The 18,341-nt window shown below is 49.9% G+C and overlaps 1 protein-coding gene across 4 annotated transcripts in view; it reads left to right on the top strand.

The window, feature by feature from the left end:
• MGLL (monoglyceride lipase) overlaps nt 1-18,341 on the top strand; it is a 233,392-nt gene that overhangs the window by 121,077 nt on the left and 93,974 nt on the right. Inside the window, exons 1-2 of one of the 4 annotated variants that reach the window (XM_047743134.1) lie at nt 3,073-3,266; nt 4,548-4,692. In XM_047743134.1, coding sequence (XP_047599090.1) covers nt 4,568-4,692 — 125 coding nt within the window. In that variant the 5' untranslated portion in view covers nt 3,073-3,266; nt 4,548-4,567. Of the gene's footprint in view, nt 1-3,072; nt 3,267-3,511; nt 4,074-4,547; nt 4,693-18,341 lie in introns of those variants that run through there. The other 3 variants (XM_047743125.1, XM_047743119.1, XM_047743143.1) reach the window with 3 other exon arrangements.

Genomic DNA, 18,341 nt, shown 5'->3' with positions numbered 1-18,341 from the left:
CATGATAAAAATGCTTCAAGGGACAATTACAAACATGGCTGAAACTAATGGAAAATAGAAAGTCTCAGCTGAGGAAGAACCAAAGGGGGGAATTGTAGAGCTGACAAAGTCAATAGCTGAATTCAAAAAGCTCAGAGGATGGGTTCAGAGGCAGAATGGAGGGGAGAGAGAAAAGAAGCAGTGAACTGGAAGACAGAGCACTAGAAATTACCTCATCTGGACAATAGAGAGAAAATAGGAAAACAAATGAAGAGAGCCTCAGAGACCTATGGGACTATAACAAGAGATCTAACATCATATCATTGTGCCCCAGAGGGAGAGGAAGAGAAAAGACAGTGGGGAGGACAAGGTTAAAGTAAAGAAAGAGACAACACTGAAAGCTAACAAGGACACGGAAAGAATGGCCCTCTCACACATTCTGGGTGGGCATGTGAAAGGGCACAACTGCACTGGAACACATTTGGGCAGTCTCTTTTTTTTTTTTTTTAAAGATTTCATTTATTTATTTGACAGACGGAGATCACAAGTAAGCAGACAAGCAGGCAGAGAGAGAGAGGAGGAAGCAGGCTCCCTGCTGAGCAGAGAGCCCTATGTGGGACTCGATCGCAGGACCCTGAGATCATGACCTGAGCCGAAGGCAGAGGCTTTAACCCACTGAGCCACCCAGGCATCCCTGGGCAGGCTCTTAAACAACATGCAATTTCTGCAGTCAAATGCTCTACCCCTGAGCTATTCCCCAACAATATGCAATTTCTGTATGGCCCAGCAATTACCCTCTCTGGAAATGAAGACTCATGTTCCCACAAAAACCTCTACATGGGCTGCGAAAGCAGCTTTATTCATGATAGCTCAAAGGGGTAATGACACAAAAGTCCCTCAATGAACTGTGTGGTTCATCCATACCATAGAATGCTACACACAACCACCAGAAATGCCAAAAGAAAACAGTGAATCCTAAATGATCACGTACTGTGTGATTTAAGTCATAGAACGTTCTCAAAATGAGAAAATTTTAGTAACAGAGAACAAATTAAGCACCTAGCACGGGTTATAAAGGAAACGGGGGTGGGAAGGAAGTAACTCTGGCTATAGAAGGGCAGCATAATGTTCTGGAATGTTCTGCATCTTGACTGTATCAATGTCGGTATTTTGATTGTGATACTGTCCTAGTTTCCCAAGATGTTACCACTGGGGAAAACTGGATAAAGGACACATAGCATTTCTCTGTATTATTTGTTACCAACTGCTGTGAATCTACCAGTATCTCAAAATAAAAAGTTTACTTCAAAAAAAAAAAAAAGCCAGATATACAACAGCAGAGTCTCAGTTTCTTCAGTCCTGGTTTCCCAACCTGCTGACGGCACACCACGCTCTCATTTATGCTGGTAACCGAGCAAACAAATCCTCATACTCTCTACCACCATTTCTACAGAGGCTCTGCTGATAACTTCAGCAAAATATGTCCTCCAAACTTTCACACTATTTAAAGTTTTGGAATGTTGGAGCTGGAAAAAAACAAAACAACAGCCATAGCCAAGGTTTATTGGTGGCTATGGCCCCTCCAACCTCTCTATTAGATCCCCAATTGCTGTGCCTTGAAGAAATTACCATCCAATTAAATACAATGTGCTTAGCAGGGCCAGCGGGAAGGCTGGGCCCCCAGCTCCCTGCCCCAGGGCTGCTGGCTCTGGACCCGTCCTGCACGGCTCTTGTAAACTGCCCCTTGGTGAAGTCACTTAGCTGTCCCTTCTCTGTCCCAAGCCTGATGAACTGCCTGAGGCCAGAGAGCTGGTGAGCCACTGGGCGGCACTTAAAACCCAGAGCTTCTCAAAGGCTATTGTTTTAGTTCTTAAGTTAGATCACAGGCTCTAAGCAGCCTGGGCCCCCTACACTCCCACAATGTGACATTGAGATACGGGTTTCTGGAGGACAGCAGTTCTTTTCATCATTGCTATGGTGTAAAGTTATTTGTGAAAGAAGGAAAGGCACAGAGGCCAGCTGAGGTCAGTGTGAGCTGAGGACATTTGTCACACTCCTTGGGGACACAGGTATTGTCGTACCCAGGCTGCCGGTGAGGAGATTAAGTCCCTCAGGACAAATGGAGGAGCTAGAGCAGGTGTTCTGACTCTAAGTGCAGTGCTGGTTCCTGTAACCCCACAGGCTACATTGCTAGTTGTACTGGAGAGCGTTCAGACCTTCCCTTGGCTTGTGTAGACGCACCAGAGATTTTGATTGGGGGCCTACCTCTGGGGACCGGGGGACGGTTGCTGGGGATGCAAGCAGAGGGACAAGTCCTCCACCAGTCTGCCTCCACCCTACCACCTAGGTGCACCCCCACCCCAGCTTTTTATGTGTGTCTCTGTGGGGGTGTGAAAGTGTGTGTGTGTGTGTGTATGTGTGCAATATGTGTGTCTGCCCATATGTGCATGTCATGTTTGTGTGCTTGGTGAGGTCTACGGGTGTCTGCACATGAGTGTGTCACACTGTGTTCCTTTCTGTGTGTGTCTGTGTAGGTTTGTGTATCTCCGCAGCCCCCACACGTCAGTCTTTGTGTACTGAGTATGTATGTGCTTGTGTGTCTGTCTGTATGTGTGGTATGTCATTTACATGTCTGTATGTGTCCATGCATGTATATCTGTAGGCACGTCTATGCACATGCCTGTATGTGTGTGTGTCCTTGTGAACATGGAGTGTCTACATGTTATCTGTATGTGTCCCTGTGTGTTGTCTGTGTCTGTACGTGTAGTACCCGGGTGTGGGTCTGGGCACGTATGTGGCCCGTGTGTGTGTGTATGCGTGCAGTCTGTATGTGCGGTGTGCGCGTGGGTCCCTACGTGGGTCTGTGTGCGCTAGGTGTGTTGCGCGTGGGTGTGGCAAGTCCTCCCGCACTGACACTCTGGTGAGCCCAGCTGGATTCCAGGCTTGGTGATGGTCCCCAGGCGGCCACCCCAGGGCGCGGCCTCCCGCGAGGCCGGGCGGGGAAGAGCGCGTGGCCGGGTCCGCGGGCTGTGCCCCCCGCTCCTCCCCGCGGGGCCGGGCACACGTGGGCCCCGGGCACCGCCTCTCCGCACCGCCTGCCGGTCCCGCGCGTCCCCACCCACCTCGGGCCGCCCCCGCCGCCAAGACGGCCCGGGGATAAAGTGGCAGCGCAGACGCCGCGCCCTGTCGCCGCGGAGTCGGCGGCGCGCAGCTCGGCCCGACACCGGCCCGCCGCAGACGAGGACCCGCGGCGCTGGGGGAACGCGACAGCGGCGCTCGTGGCCCCGGTAACTGCCTCCCGTCCCCTGCCCCAGCCAGCAAGTGCCGTCCCCAGGGGTGGGGAGCAGCCTCGGGGGTCCCCCGCACGCTCGGCGTGGGCTCCCGCGCCCCCTGGTGCGCGCGCGTGTGTGCGCGCGTGTCTGTGTGGTGCGCGTGTTTGTGTGCGCGCGTCTGTGCGCGCGCCCTCCCCTGCTCCCTCGCACCAGCCGCCAAACCAACTTGTCCGCGTCAACTCCATCTTCACGGTCCCCCGCCGTGCCCGTGCACACGCCCGGCGAAGTCTCCTGGTTTTTCCCGTGGCTTTCCCAGTGACAGCTGCGGGGCTCCTCGGAGACAGGCAGGGAAGCAAAGTTTGTCAGGAGCCTCGGGGGTGACTTTGCCTCGGGGACCCGCATTTGTGCGTGTGCGTGGTGCCTCGGGGTGCGCGGTGCTAGTTTCCCAGTTTCCCTGGGCAGGGGGTGCGGGACTCGGAGCCCCTCCCCCCACCGAACCCCTCCATGGGTTTGTCTAGGGAAAGTGATGACCTAAACTAGTAGTGGGGCATAGCAGGCGCATGTTCCCCGCCCCTGGGGAAGGAGGGGAGCCCCGGAGGGCTTGTCAGTGCAATCTGGTCGCAGACTGCCCGGCTCCGCACCCCCTAAAGCCCGAAAGGCAGGCTCTGGGGGCAGGGCGCGGGGTGGGGGGACAGGGCTGGGGAGCTGCTTGAATGCTGCCCTGTGACCGCTGAGATGAGGGAACAGCCCTTATTTGCCTGGCTCTGATCCTCCATGCTGTCGTGGTTGTGGAATGCAAAAGCTAGGACATGATGGAAACAGGTTTGTCACGGAATCTTTGGAATTTCAGACAGGAGGAATTAATTGGAGTATCATCCACCTCATTATTGTGCCCCTTTGAAACTTCCTTGGGGATTTTGAGATAGATGGGTCTTCTTGCAGCTGGGTCTTTATACCCACAGAGCTGACTATAATTTCCACTTGATTACTGCTAAAATAGTCTTTAAGATGAAGTTTCCTGAAATGATTTAAAATAAACACAGATGGGAAGGGGGAAAAAGCTGTAATGAGGCACTTAAAAAATAAAGTGAGCATTTTCTTAAGAACAAATGGGATTTTTCAGTCTTGGAGAGATTGCAAGAAATATATGGGTTTTTAAGAATCTTTGAAATGGAGGTTTGTTTTTTTTTTTGTACTGCTTAAGAAATATTACTGACACCGAATAACGCTTTTCTCCCCATCTCTGTGTGTTTTGCCATATCTCTGACTTGGGAATATGTCCTCTTTTCTTTCAAGGACTTGACGATCCTTCCAGAATGCCGGAGGAAAGTTCTCCCAGGCGGACCCCGCAGAGCGTTCCATACCAGGACCTGCCTCACCTGGTCAACGCCGACGGGCAGTACCTTTTCTGCAGATACTGGAAACCCATGGGCACACCCAAGTAAGTCTGCCCCAGATGCTCACGGGAACATTCTCACCTGCCTCTCCTCCTTCACGTGGCATCTCCTCTGGGGCCACTTTCTTCATGACCTACTTCACGTCAGGCACAGGGGTGCTAACAAAGCTGAGATTTATACTTGATCTTTTTTTTTTTTTAATTAAGAAGCAGGAGTTCTATTTTCATTATAACAACTAGGATACTGATTCTACCGTATGGCAGTGTTCAAAAATTCCACATGACTTTATTTTTTGTGCTGGCGTTGATTTCCTGTGGTACAGGCATTCCTTTAAAAAATTCAAACCCAATGACTCCAGAAAGCCACCAAAGCAGATAAGAAAATCAAAACTGTATCTATAGAGTAATCTTCCCTTTCTTTTCCTGCTCAGTTTTAAGCCTCTGACGTGTCCTAGGTGTACATCTAGGAAGAAAGGGGCCTGGGTATTTCCTTCTGATTTCTTGCCAGCTTGATTACTTCGTCCATTTTCCATCAAGGATTTGTCTTGCTATTAGAAACAGGCGTCGGGACTATACTCCATCAGACAGCTGGTCTCCTGCTGCTCCCCTCCTCTTGTACAAAACAGGGAAAACCCTGCTTGTTTGTGTTATTCAGGGAAAGAAATTATTTGTGGTGACTAATTGGCCTGGGGATGGGAGAGCGACTCCTGTCCCATGGATATCTTACCTGCCTCATAGGCCTCTGGTCTCCTGGCAGACAAGGTCTGGTGTGGATTATGTCTCTGTTTCAGTAATCACCTGACCCTAGGACAGCCATATAGTCTCGCCTGTGTTTTCAACAAGGTGTACGTAATCCAGGTAGCTGCCCATGAAAAACACAGAGACAGGGACTTTTAAGGACCTGGTTTAAATCATAGCCTCAGGGCAGCTGTAAATTGGCTATCATAATGGGCTGATAATAGTTCCTTCCAGTTCTGGCAAAATCTTTCTCGAAGATTTCCTCGAGAAGAGAGTGTGTATGTCTGCATGTGTGTCAGATGGAGAGAGTGGGACAGGGAGGGAAGGAAGGAGGGAGGAAATGGGGGGGAGAGGGAGAGAAAGGGTTGTCAGTCATTATCCTTAATTCTCCACTCTGACTTATTCTCCACTCTGACTTATTCTCCACTCTGACTTATTCTCCACTCTGACTTAACTGGCTATAGAATTGCATATTCTTGGTTCAGTTTCGAAGAACTTTGTGGTATGTGGTCCATTATTTGATCAATGTACAAAAAGAGGACAAAGAATCGGAAGGACATGTTTTTAATGCCCAGGTCCCGGACTTTGGGAGCTTTCCTTGGTTGAGTGGAGATGCCATCCTAGTTTGAGGTGAAGGAAATAAGGAGGGCCTCCAGAGGGGGCCGCGCAGGGCGGTGGGCGAGCCGGTTGGGAATGGCCGAATTGGCTGCCCTTCCTTGGCTGTGAGTGGTTTTCACAATCTCGCTGTGGGGAATTCTGTTGGCTCCTTTACTTTTGCTCCACTTAGATGCAGCAACAGCCCCCGCCCCTGCCCCAACCCCCAGTAGTTCGAACTGAGAAGTTCAGGGTTTATGTTGTGGTAGCTGCCTGTGGCAGTAAGAACGTGGGTGGGTGGGTGGCTGAGGCAGTTGGGTCCTGAGAGTTGGGAGAGAAATGTGACCGGGAGGCCACCGCTGCCCCCTCCTCTGTCTCTATCCCCTGGAGATGGCATAGATCATGGGGAGTTGGGGCCAACGTCAGGAGTGATCTTCAAACCATTTCACCACTAGTCCCGACCAATCAGAAATTCCTGGAGGCAGGTGTTAAACCTGTGGTTTGCCTCTCTGGATCTTGAGGAGGGCTAGGGCTTCCTGGAGGAGGTGTCGTGGCAGCCAGAGTGATGGGGAGCAGTGAGGGCCTCGGGGCAGAGGGTTATGCCAACTGGATGAGAGCATGTCCGTGTCTTAATAACTGAGAGCAGCTGCTTGGGCAGCTAGCCGCTACTATGCAGGCCTGCCTTCTTGCGTGTTCTGGAACATCTCTGCTGTGGAGTTTCAACACTGTTGCCTGTTGCTTTCAGGAAGGGGGAGGGGACCATTGGCCTCCGGGGAGTGTTCTCAAGGCCCTTTCCCAGTTAAGCTCAGGGCCTTCTCTGTTCTACCTAATCTGTGGGGAAAACCCAGACAAATGTCACCTTCTCTCTCTATCCTTCCACTCTGCTCCCTTTAAAAAAAAATCTTTCTCACCGAGGAACTTGAGATCTCAGAAGCCACCCTGGGCGTCACCTGACACAGAGGGTCTGTGTGTACCCCTGTTGGTCACACTGCTTTGGGTTGGTTTTGTGATCAGCGAGTTGCTGCAGCTCCTGGGGCCTGCCTCAGAGCTCCTGGAACTTTCTGCTCTCATGGGACTTGCTGGGCTTCAACAGCAGCCCCACGGGTGGCTCAGAGCAACCCTGGGTCACAGGTGTCAGCCATAGCTGGGAAACCGGCCTAACCTGCTTATGGAAACAGAGGATGTCTTTATAAATGCCGGCTTCTCTCTCCAACTGGAAGAAGAAAACATTTCTTGGGATGGTCATTCTAATGTGTGGGTCCAGATAGGATGCTGTGTTTAATAAGGCAGGACAGAGGCTCTGCCTTGAATCATTTCATGCCAGAAAATTTTAAGCTTGCATTGGGCAGCGTCAAGGCCAATTCACGCTCCTCAGGTAGCACTTCCAGGGATAACGAACCTTATACTTAAGGTAGAGCAGAGTTCTATCGGCTGAGTGTCTCATGTTAATTGAGTATCAAATGCGTGCCGGGATCTGGATTTGGCTCTATGCACACAGTTGGACCTCACATCAACTTGTGAGGCAAAGCTTAGCATGACTATTTCCATTTTACATGTGGGAGCACAGGCCCAAGACGACCCAGCTAGGATAGCTGGGTTCAGGTCAAAGTCCTCTGGCTCCAAGTCGGGTGCTCTTAATGCACCACCGAGAAAGACAGACTTTCGTCGTTTTAAGCAGCGTCTTCCTGATCAATTCTTACATTTCTGATTAGGGTTAAAGATCACTTTACGGGTGGGGAAGAGTAATAGAATAATGAATTCTCCCTAATCGTTTGCTCATAATTACTGAAAGTGGGAAATAGAGGAAAGATACAGATCCGTTCAGCATCCAAAAATCTTGGGAGGCCCCCAGTGGTGTGGCTGCTTTATCCAGACGCTATATTCCGGATTTGACCATCCTGGTTCTTCCGCCTGTTTCCACAGTGGGCGTGGGTTGGATACACAGATGGGTGCCCTCCATCTTTCTTTAAAGTCGGTACTTCCCTCCATGCACTTGGTCTCTGGGCAGCCCCTCAGCTCTGAAGAGCAGACAAGCGTTCTGTCTCTAGCTCCTGTGGCCTACTGGGGGAGCTGTTCCAAAGAGCGGTTGTCCCTTGTCCCTGGGCTCGCAGAGGTCCCTGTGCACACACCCTACCTGGAGACTACTGGAATACACAAGGGACTCACTTTTGAAAGTTTCATTTGGCATTTTGTTCCAGATTCCCCTACATTTTCCAAGACCTTTCAGAGCAGAAGCCCCCGGAATTCCTTCTCCAGACCTTGCTGGCTTTGTGCTCTTTCCCTTTCTGGCGTGTGACTTCGGTCTCAGTAACCACCTGGTTTTTCCTGCCAGTCACCCTGCAGCCACACCCATTCGTGGCCACCACTGCCTCTCCTCTCCCGGTTCCACCAGTCTGGGCTGTGAAGGGGGTGGTGTGCAGTTAGAGTGGTTTTCAGGGCTTTCCTCTTGGTGACATAGAGTGGGGGCTGGGAGCAGGGCACATGGCAGGAAAGGGACTAACAAGGGTCACGTGGCATCATTTCTGGAACTTCTGCAAGGTCTCAGCTTTGGCCATTCTCAGTGGATCTAGAATCAATAAACCAAGGTCCCTGCTCCCGCTACTCCCCTCTTGTCCCTTATTCCTCAGAGACGGGCTCAGCTGACATGCTCTACCTCTGCCCTGGGTCACATGGATCCCTTTCTCCACGAAGCTGTCACAACCTGTAGCTGCATTTTGGGCATGCCGTTTTAGGACACTTCCTCCCACCTATGCAAATTTACCTGGAGAAGAAGTGGTTCCTCAAAGCTGGGATATATTTAAAGGCTACAAAACACGCTCCCTTCCTGCCACCCTCATAACGTCCTCCTCTCATCAGCCACCAGCCCCTTGGGCGTGGCACCAGTGGCTCCAGAAGATAAGGGCTCCCTCCCAGCCTACTGGATCCAGACCCTGGCGAGGCAGCGTCTCCACCATCTGGCTGGACATAAATTCGATCCCTACCGCCTTCTGGAATTTTGTTCTCCTAGATCAGACTGGCTTTTCTGGTGCTCATTTCCCCTTCAGTTTTCTAATCAGGTTGTAAGTAAGTGATTTAGTGCCCCTGTCCCCGCCTCCCAGCCGACATCATTGGTCCAGTGTTCTGGGCAAGGTTGCACGAGTTCTGCCTACAGCTTTGAGTGTCTCCACCTCCCCATATGTCCCCTGCTGACTCCTGCAGCTCTCATGACCTGTCCACACGTTGAACTCCTGCCACCTGTGGGACTGGGTGTTACTGCATCACTTGCGTTTGGTTGCTTGGTTTTGGTTACCACACCTCCTCAGTGTGGACCAGATCACATCCCTTCTTTGTCCCTACAAGGAACCATCTTGAACTCCATCCTCTTGGTCTCTACGGGTGTGAGGACAGTCCAGCTCCTCCGACAGCCAGCCCCTGAGACCTGCTCTGCTCCCTAGTTGTAAGGCGCTGGCAAGCTGTGGGGCTCTTCAGAAGCCTCTGTAACAACACAGGCTCTCAGGGCCCACCTTCTGCTCTTCTGGCTCAGCTGCCATCATGCTCCCATTCAACCAGCCAGTTCAGCCAACACTTAGTTATTGACATCTACACGTTCAAGGCATTGTGTTGGGCACCAGGGTGGGGAGAGGGTGGCAAAGACAGCTTTGTTTGATGAAGGGCTGAGGGTAGGAGAGCTCATGGATAATTGCAGTGTGATCTGGCAAGCCCCTAGGGATAGGACCACAGCCAAGCCCGGCAGAGCCTGTGTGCAAATGAGGAAAAGAGGTCCATCCGGGTAGACCCAGCCCCTCGGGTGTGTGGCTGGGAAGCAGAATGTGGGCTGGATTTCAGCTCCTACTCATCCTTTCAGCCAGTGCCCTTGGCCTTCAGGAAGGGCATGCCAGGAGAGGGAGTTGAGGCAGGAAGGCATGGGCTGCACGAGATGTTTAGGAGCCCCAGCAGTGGTATTACTGGAGCAGAAGGCAGGAAGGAGCCTAAGGAAGCTAGAGAGGTGGGAGGGGCCAATCTCTGGCAGTTGGGGTGGGCAGGAGAGTCTCTGGGCTGTGCTCCGGGCTTGGCCTTGAACCTTCAGAGAGTGGGGGCCCCGTAGGTAGGTTTTAAGTCAGAAGTTCTGTAGTCAGATTTGTAACTTGGATAGCCAGCTGGTTGGAGGTGTTTGCCATAATCCAGAGGACAGGTGAAGAGGGCGGAGTCTCCACATAGCAGTGGGTCCACCCGTGATAGCAGTGGGAGGACTAAAGTTGCCCACCCCTGGTGATGATGGCGGTAGAGGTGGGGAAGGACAGGTCCCAGGTGCCTCTGCAAGGGACGGGCGCACACTTCCCTTCCCCGCACACCCCTTTATTATCTCTGTTCTGAAGATGACTGCTCTGCTCTCTGATGGTGAGGACAGGAGGGGCCCCATGGGATGCTTCCCTGGAGTAAACCAGTAGGAGAAATGGAGGAGAGGGAGCATGGCCAAGCAAACCGAATTCCCAGTAAAATATTAATGACAGGGTCAAGTTCATTTTCATGCAGGTGAGAAGGGAATCCCATCTTACATTAGCTGTCCACAATGAGGACTCAGAAATGAAGTGCCTTTGACTGAATGTGTTGTTTTACGAAATTCACACCTAAACTCGGAGAAAGTGGACCTCACTCTGAATTTATAGCAGCGACACTATTTTCAGTCAGATCAATCAGTTTTTCAGTAGCAATCTGATTTTCTTCTGCCTATTTTAAGGAGTTCCAGAAGTTTCTTTCTCTTGTAGGAGCTGTTGTTTCTCCTTCTGGTGCTTCTGCCTTTGTTATAACATAGCGAACTCTCTTATTTTTAAATAGGGCATCGCTTCTGGGTGGTTTCTTTTTTTTTTTAAAAGACTCTTCGAATAGCAAAGATCTTTTGATGGCCAGAGGAAGGGCCGACTGCCATCTTTGCAGTTGATTTTTCCAGCAGCTTCGTTAAGGGATAATTTCTTCCAGTTGCTATAAGAATGTTCTGCAGATATAGATCTGGCTTTGTTCTGCAGTGGAATCTAAGGGAAAAAATAGCAAAATAAGCTGCTTCTTGAATAGCACCCGTGTCCACCACTGTCTATTTATCGGCACCTGGGAGGTTCAGATCTTAATCCCGGAGGTGCTGTGTCCGTGAACGCAAGCCAAACCATTGGTGATTACATACATGGAGGAAATGGTCTTCAGTGGTGTGAATTTTTACAGCTGAGATTACAAGACAACCCTTGTCCCATATTTTAAGGTCATCCAAGGTTCTTGTTCATTTCACACAGCCTTGTTCATCGGGGGTGGGGGTGGGGATGCTGACGGTGGCCATGTTGTTCTCTCTGTGTTGGAGACACACACAGCAGGGGACTGTGTGGAGCCAGGAGGGCCGCTACAAGAGCGGTGAGCCCCATCACTCCATTTGCAGCTGTCCCATTCCACATCCGTCACCAGCCCCTGCCATGCCTCTCCTGCATGTGCTGACCATTCCTTTCTTCTCTTGGCGCCCAGCAAATCCTTCACTGTGCAGTGACGCAACACCGTCCCTCCCCTTCCTCAAAAAGGTGCAAACAAGCTGTTTCTCATGGGATCACAGCTCTAGTCACATTTCTGGAAGGAAGGAGAAGGAGGAGGGTGGGAGGGTGGGAGGAAGTATGGAGGAGGGAAGAGGAGAAGGGGGATGAACAGAAGGAAAGAAAGAAGGTTTGGAAAAATACATTTGCAGTTGGTGTTAGGATGGAGGGGAATTGGACCTTCCTTTTTCCTTGAACAAACTTCCCAAACCAGAGATATTTACATTTCCGTGTGGTGGGATTTGTAGAGGTTGGAGTGAAAATGGATGACTGTGTGAAGTCACACCTGTGTGCTGCTGCCTCCAGAGAGCAGATGTCAGGCGCAAAGTCCCGGAGAGAGGCTTAGATTCTTGAGGTGGTGGTGTGCTTCTCCCACCAAAATGCAGGCGCACCAGTATTTTGTTTCTCTGTGCACGTGCGTGGGGTCCCGGGTGCCCAGAACAGCCGCCAGCCCTCGGCAGGAGCTTGATGAGCACCTGTTAATGAGTGAATGACTCTACTCAGAGAGAGGAAAGAGGCATGTGAGCCTGTCCCCAGCAGAGCTCTCTCCTGGTGGAGGAAGTCAGACTGCAGTGCTAAGGTTTCCTTAGAGTTCCCCAGTTCTCCCGAGCCCTGGAGACTCCCCCAAGGAGGTGGTGGGGAGTTTTAGGGGGTTAGAGTCTGTGGGCCTTTTGACATCATGGGTAGGTTAAGTATATGCCTTTTTCTGGAGAGAAAGAGGGAACTCAGGTTCCATCAGACTCTCAAAATTGGGGTGGTCCCTGACCCCAAAGCTCTGTGCAGGTGTCATTATGTTGCCGATGGGAAGACTGAGGCTCAGAGGGTAAACATGAGGTCACCTAGTGGGGTTGGCGTGGGCCCAGGGGTGAGGTCCTGCCCACAGGCTCTCCTCTGTGCCATCCTGTCTCCCAGGAGTTGCTCCCATGCCTTCTTCTCATGTGTTTAAGCCACAAGGTAGCCCTTCGCAGTAGGGGTATCAACAGATGTCCAATTTGGGGCAGGGCTTGGAGAGGCCTCAATTGGCCACCTCCCTCCTCACTGCTGGAAGCCTGTTTTTCCTGGTTAGAAGCATGTGGGCACCTAGGCGATGCCCCAGAATGCTGAGTAAAGGGTGTTGATGGACTTCAGAAAGATGGCAGTAGACTCACTTAGAGGTCCCAAGACAAGGGCCATACATTCCAGAAGGAAAAGAAGACCAGAAAGCCACTAGGAGAATAAGAGGACAACGTGGTAAGGAGGTACGGGGGCCCCCCAATACAGAGGGGGAAGGGGAGGGAAGAACAGAAGGAGAAAACCTCGAAGGGAAGGAGAAAACTGTATCTTTGGTCTCACATTGCCTCTGGTTAATCTCACCTTGTCAAAGCAGGTCAGTCTCCTCAGGCCACTTGCACGTTCTGGATTGTGTAAGACACCTGCTAGGGAATTGCTGCCTTCATATGGTTGGAAGTTTTGCTCTGTTTATCCTGTTCAGCTGATCTTAAAGAGACATGTTCCAGGGAAAGCTGGTCTCTCTGGGATGCAAAGCAAGATGGCACAATGAAGAACAGTGTAGGCCACAGAGCCAGACCGTGGGGAATAGACTGCTTCCACGTGGATGAGGCATGGGGCTATAGGCCTTCCTTGACCAATCTCTGCATCTTTAAAATGGGGGGCACCAGCCCCTTTTCCCTAGGGTGGTCACACAGGTCAGATATGTGTTGCAGTTCATGTCAGGCACGTAGTAAATGAAGGGTGAGTGTGGGCTCTTATCACTTAGTTTGAGCTCCTTGCCTGCCTCCACCATCCGTCTGGGAGGCCAAGAGGAAGGAGTGTGTGGTGGGCTGGTCTGTGACCCACCATTATCTCTTACTTCCCAACACGCTCCTGGCAAGATTCAGCCACATAAGCCCTACAGTAAAAAGCAATAGTGATCTTTTTTTTTTTTTTTAAGATTTTTTATTGATTTCTTTGAGACACAGAGAGAGAGAACATGAGCAGGGGTGGGGGTGTAGGGGGCAGAGGGAGAGGGAGAAGCAGACTCCCCACTGAGCAGGGAGCCCCATATGGGGCTCGATCCCAGTCAGATCATGACCTGAACCTAAGGCAGATGCTTAACTGACTGAGCCACCCAGGCGCCCTGCAAGAATGATCTTTATAAATTCCACCTTTATAGCTCTGCCCCATGACTGCAGGTGCCTGCTTTCCCCCAGTCTTCAGCCTATTTACTGCTTTTTTTCCTTAACAGTTAAACAACAATTCATTTCTGTTTTGGGGCACCTGGCTGGCTCAGCCCATGGAGCGTACGACTCTTGATCTTAGGGTCTTGAGTTGGAGCCCCACGTTGGATGCAAAGACAACTGAAAACAAAAAAGCCTCATTTCCATTTCAGTGGGATTTCAAACTCCCTAAATAACAGAAGTTTAATAGAAATAGATTCTGGGTGCATAGTTTACAAGATAAAGGAAGCAAGAAAGCCGCGAGGGAGCCATTGGTGGTGAAATTCTTTTTGAGATAACACATGGTTAGGACCACGAGATACGTTTATCTCACGCAAAAGCTCCGTGACAGTATGTGAGTATACTCTTGCCTGGCTGGGAGACCAAACCAGCCTTGGCAAATAAGGCTGGAAATCTGTGCAAGCAAACCTGAGTAGAAGCATCCACTCCATTTCCAGTGGTCTTCGTGTTAAGACACTTCTGTCTCGGGCGTGTATGTCTCCTTTGGTCCTGATTGTGTATTGGGGTGGTGTGGAATGTTCCTATTGCAAGAGACACAGTTAACTGGTACAAGTGCCATCCTGCCATTTACTGCATGGAGTGGGCGGGGCAGTGGGTGGGGCAGTCCAGGGCATTAGTCATCTGTTGCTATGTAACAACAGGTACTCAGCTCAAGATTCTGCGGATTGGCGATTTGTGTGGGGCTCAGTCAGCCAGTTCCTCTGCTGACCTTGGCTGGGCTTCTCATGCATCTGGGGTTAGCTGCGGGGTCTGTGGGCACTGGCGGGCCAGCTAGGGGTTACTGGTCTCTGATGGTTTTACTCACAGGCTGGTATCAGCACACTGTTGTCAGGAGCTCATTGGTTCTTCTGCATGTGGTTGGGCACCCTTTATCACACTAGCTCAGATCTCTTCTGAGGGCGGCCATGTTCCAAGAGCAACAAGGCAGCAAACCCCAGTGTGCACGTGCTTTCCAAGTCTGCTGGGGTGCAGCATTTAAGGGTCACCATCAGAGTGAGTCAGCCCTGAGGCTATGTGTGAGGGCGCATCCAAGGAGCCAGGATGAGGGGAGGACATAAATGAGACCACTTTCGACATTCTTCCACATGGGGATAAGATCTTTGTCCTCAGATTCAGAAAACCAGCCTCGAAGTTTTATTTCTGCCTCTGCCTCTGAGTACCTTTAGACAAGGTACCATCTCTTAGACCTTCAGGCAAGTTCCCAGAGGGCTTTGCATTTTATATGATGGTAGGACAGCCCCTGAGCTTCTCCACGGCAGAAGTCGTGTTTACGTTGTTTCTTTTTTCAAAAAAAAGATTTTATTTATTTATTTGAGAGAGAGAGAGTGTGTGAGTGGGGGGAGGGGCAGGGGGAGAGGAGGGGAGAGAATCTCAAGCAGATTCCATGCTGAGTGGGGAGCCCGACTCAGGGCTCGATCTCATGACCCAGAGATCATGACCTAAGCCCAAACCAAGAGTGAGATGCTCAGCCAGCTGTGGCACTCAGGCGCTCCAGTCGTATTTAGTGTTATTCTCTCTTCTCCAGGGCACCCGCCCTCCTGGAGTTTCATGCCTGGCACAAAATAAGGGACTTAAACATGTTTCTTGACTGAATAGATGAACTTCTCACATTTAGAGTCAGATGATTGGGTTGGATGATTCTCCAAATTCCCTCCTGGCATGGTTTTCGAGGAAAGAAGAGAATATTTCCACTGAGCGCAGATCAAAGGGGCTGACTTTTTATTCAGGAAATGGAGCACCAAAACCCAGTTGAATCCCTGAAGACATTGGTAACACCTAGAATAAGGATATTCCCTGTAGGTAATCCCCCGAGATACCAGGCGGCTGTGTCTTAGCCAATTTAACCTGCAAGTAAAATTCTGTATGTGAGAACACACATGCGAGTGGGGCCTGCAGACCGGCAGAAAGGGGTTTCCATTTTGAAGTCCCCTCAAAGTCGGGGTGGACACCAGGGTCTGGACGTGAGGTCTACCTCCTTGTTTGATATAAGGAGATGGTTTAGCAGGATTGACTGAGCTCCAAATGCAAGCGTGGCGGGAGGCTGGGTGGTACTGGCGGTCTCATGAGGTGGCAAGGAGACTCAGGAGCATGCATCTGCCCCACTACGAGCTCCTTCTGAACACCTGGCCTGTGCTGTACTCCATTCTAGTTTGGCGATACAGAAATGAAGTGCCTCTTCACAACCTTCAAAGACATCTGTACCCAGGTACTGGGGAGAGAGGTCAGGCCCTGTGGGTGTTTGCTGGCAGGGGCCATACACCCCGTGTCGGGGTTTCAGAGAAAAGTTGAAGCTGGCTCTTCTTGAAGGTGGAAAGAGGCATTCCAGGCAGGAGGAAGGCCTTGCATCCAGGCGTGGAGGTATGTTCTGAAAATGACAGGCATTCTTCAGAAACTGTGGTCTAAAGTACATGGCAGAAGATGAACTTGGAATGGTTTGCTTGGGAGCCTGGATTTGAATGGCTATTGTGTTTGTTGGTTAAAGATGCCATAACAGAAGACCACAGACCTAGTGGCTGAGACAACAGAAATTAATTTCCTCACAGTCCTGGAGGTGGGGTGTCCAAGATCAAGGTGCTGACATGGTTGGTTTCTGGTGAGAGCTCTCTTCCTGCCTTGGAGACGGCCATCTTCTTGCTCTGTCTTCCCATGGCCTTCCCTCTATGTGTGCACATTCCTGGTGTCTCTCTTCTTATAATGGCACCAGTCCTCCTGGATTAGGGCCACATCCTTATGATCTTATTGAACCTGAATTACCTCCTTTAAAGTCTCATCTTTTAAAGAGGAAATTCAGTTATACTGGAGGTTAGGGCTTCAGCATATGAATTCTGGGGGGACACAATTGTTTGCACCAGCTGTACTTGGCCTACTAAGGGACTTGGGCCTAATTGTGTAGGCTGTATGGGAACCAGTACAGAGGTGGGGGTCCTGTGCAGCTGGCTATTGTTTCCAGTCTAGTGCATTCAAAGCAATTGGAAATCCATCCATGGCTGAACTGGATGAGGATCCTGGCTTTTCATGTTTTTCTTCTCTGTGGTTTCACAGTGGATATCTTAGCCTGTCTGAAGTTGCTGTGGATTTATCCTTCTCCTTGATGTCTTATACTTAAGACCATCTAGTCTTAGCAGCCCCCGTGGGCCAGCTGACTCAGACACAGGTGCGGGAGCCAGCCAGGGATGAACTCTGTCTCTACAGAGTCAGGGCAGTCTACGGACCTGGTATTTACCCTCTCTGTAGCCATTCCTGATGCTGCCTTACTGACTGTTGTCCGCAGGGGTGTAATTCATGATTGCTTACTATCAGGTACAACTATCCCATTCTCCTTACCAGGGTCATTTGCAGCCAGGGCTGGCTAGAGGCCTGTCTTCCAGCTTATGACACTAGAAAAAGAAGAGCAAATTAAACCTAAAACAAGTAGAAGGGAGGAAATAATAAAGATCATAACAAAAACAAAAGAAATTGAGAATAGAAAAAACAATAGACAAAATAAATGAATCCAAACTTGGGTATTGGAAAAGACCAACAAAACTGACAGATCTTTAGCTAGATTGATCAAGAAAAAGACGACTCAAGTGACTAGGATCAGAAATGAAAGAGGGAACGTATTTACCAATCTTTAATGAGTACAAAGGATTATAAAAGAATATATGAATAATTGTATGCTGATCAATCAGATAACTTAGGTGAAATGGACAAATGTCTAGAAAGATGCAAACTACTGAAACTGACTTGGGGGCGCCTGGGTGACTCAGTGCATTAAAGCCTCTGCCTTTGGCTTGGGTCATGATCCCAGGGTCCTGGGATCGAGGCCCGCATCAGGCTCCCTGCTCAGCAGGGACCCTGCTTCCCCCTCTCTCTCTGCCTGCCTCTCAGCCTACTTGTGATCTCTCTCTCTCTGTCAAATTAATAAATAAAATCTTTAAAAAAAGAAAAAAGAAACTGACTTGAGAGGAATAGAAAATCTGAATCAATTCACAAGAGACTGAATTAGTAAGCAGAAAACTTTTCACAAAGAAAAGCCCAAGCCCAGATCGCTTTACTGTTGAAATCTACCAAACATGTAGGGAATGAATATCCATTCTTCACACAACCTTCTAAGAGAAGAGGGAACACTTCTTAACTCATTCTAAGTGGTTAGTGTCATCTGGATACCAAAAGCGAACAAAGACATACAAGGAAACAAAACACAGGCCAATGCTTGATATGTATATACATGCAAAAATCCTCAATAAAATACTAGCAAACAGAACCCAGCACCATTATACAGAATTATACACCATTACCAAGGGAGGTTTAATCCCCGGCATGCAAGAGTGGTTTAATATCTGGACAGTAATCACTACAACACACCATATTGGTAGAATAAAGAAAAAAAGATCATCAAAAATATCTAGGAAATGTATTTGATAAAAATCCAACACACTTTCATGATAAAAACGTGCAACGAACTAGAAGGAACCTTCCTCAACCTGGTGAAGGGCGATGACAAACAGCTCAAGCTAGCATCATACTTAATGACGAAAGACTATATTCTTTTCCCCTAAAGTCAGGAACAACACAAGGATGGCCATCTCCCCGTTGCTCTTCAGCATTGTACTAGAGG

Source organism: Lutra lutra, chromosome 1 (genome assembly GCF_902655055.1).
Source record: "Lutra lutra chromosome 1, mLutLut1.2, whole genome shotgun sequence".
NCBI classification, from domain to species: domain Eukaryota; kingdom Metazoa; phylum Chordata; class Mammalia; order Carnivora; family Mustelidae; genus Lutra; species Lutra lutra.
This window is presented reverse-complemented; position numbering and strand designations above follow the sequence as displayed.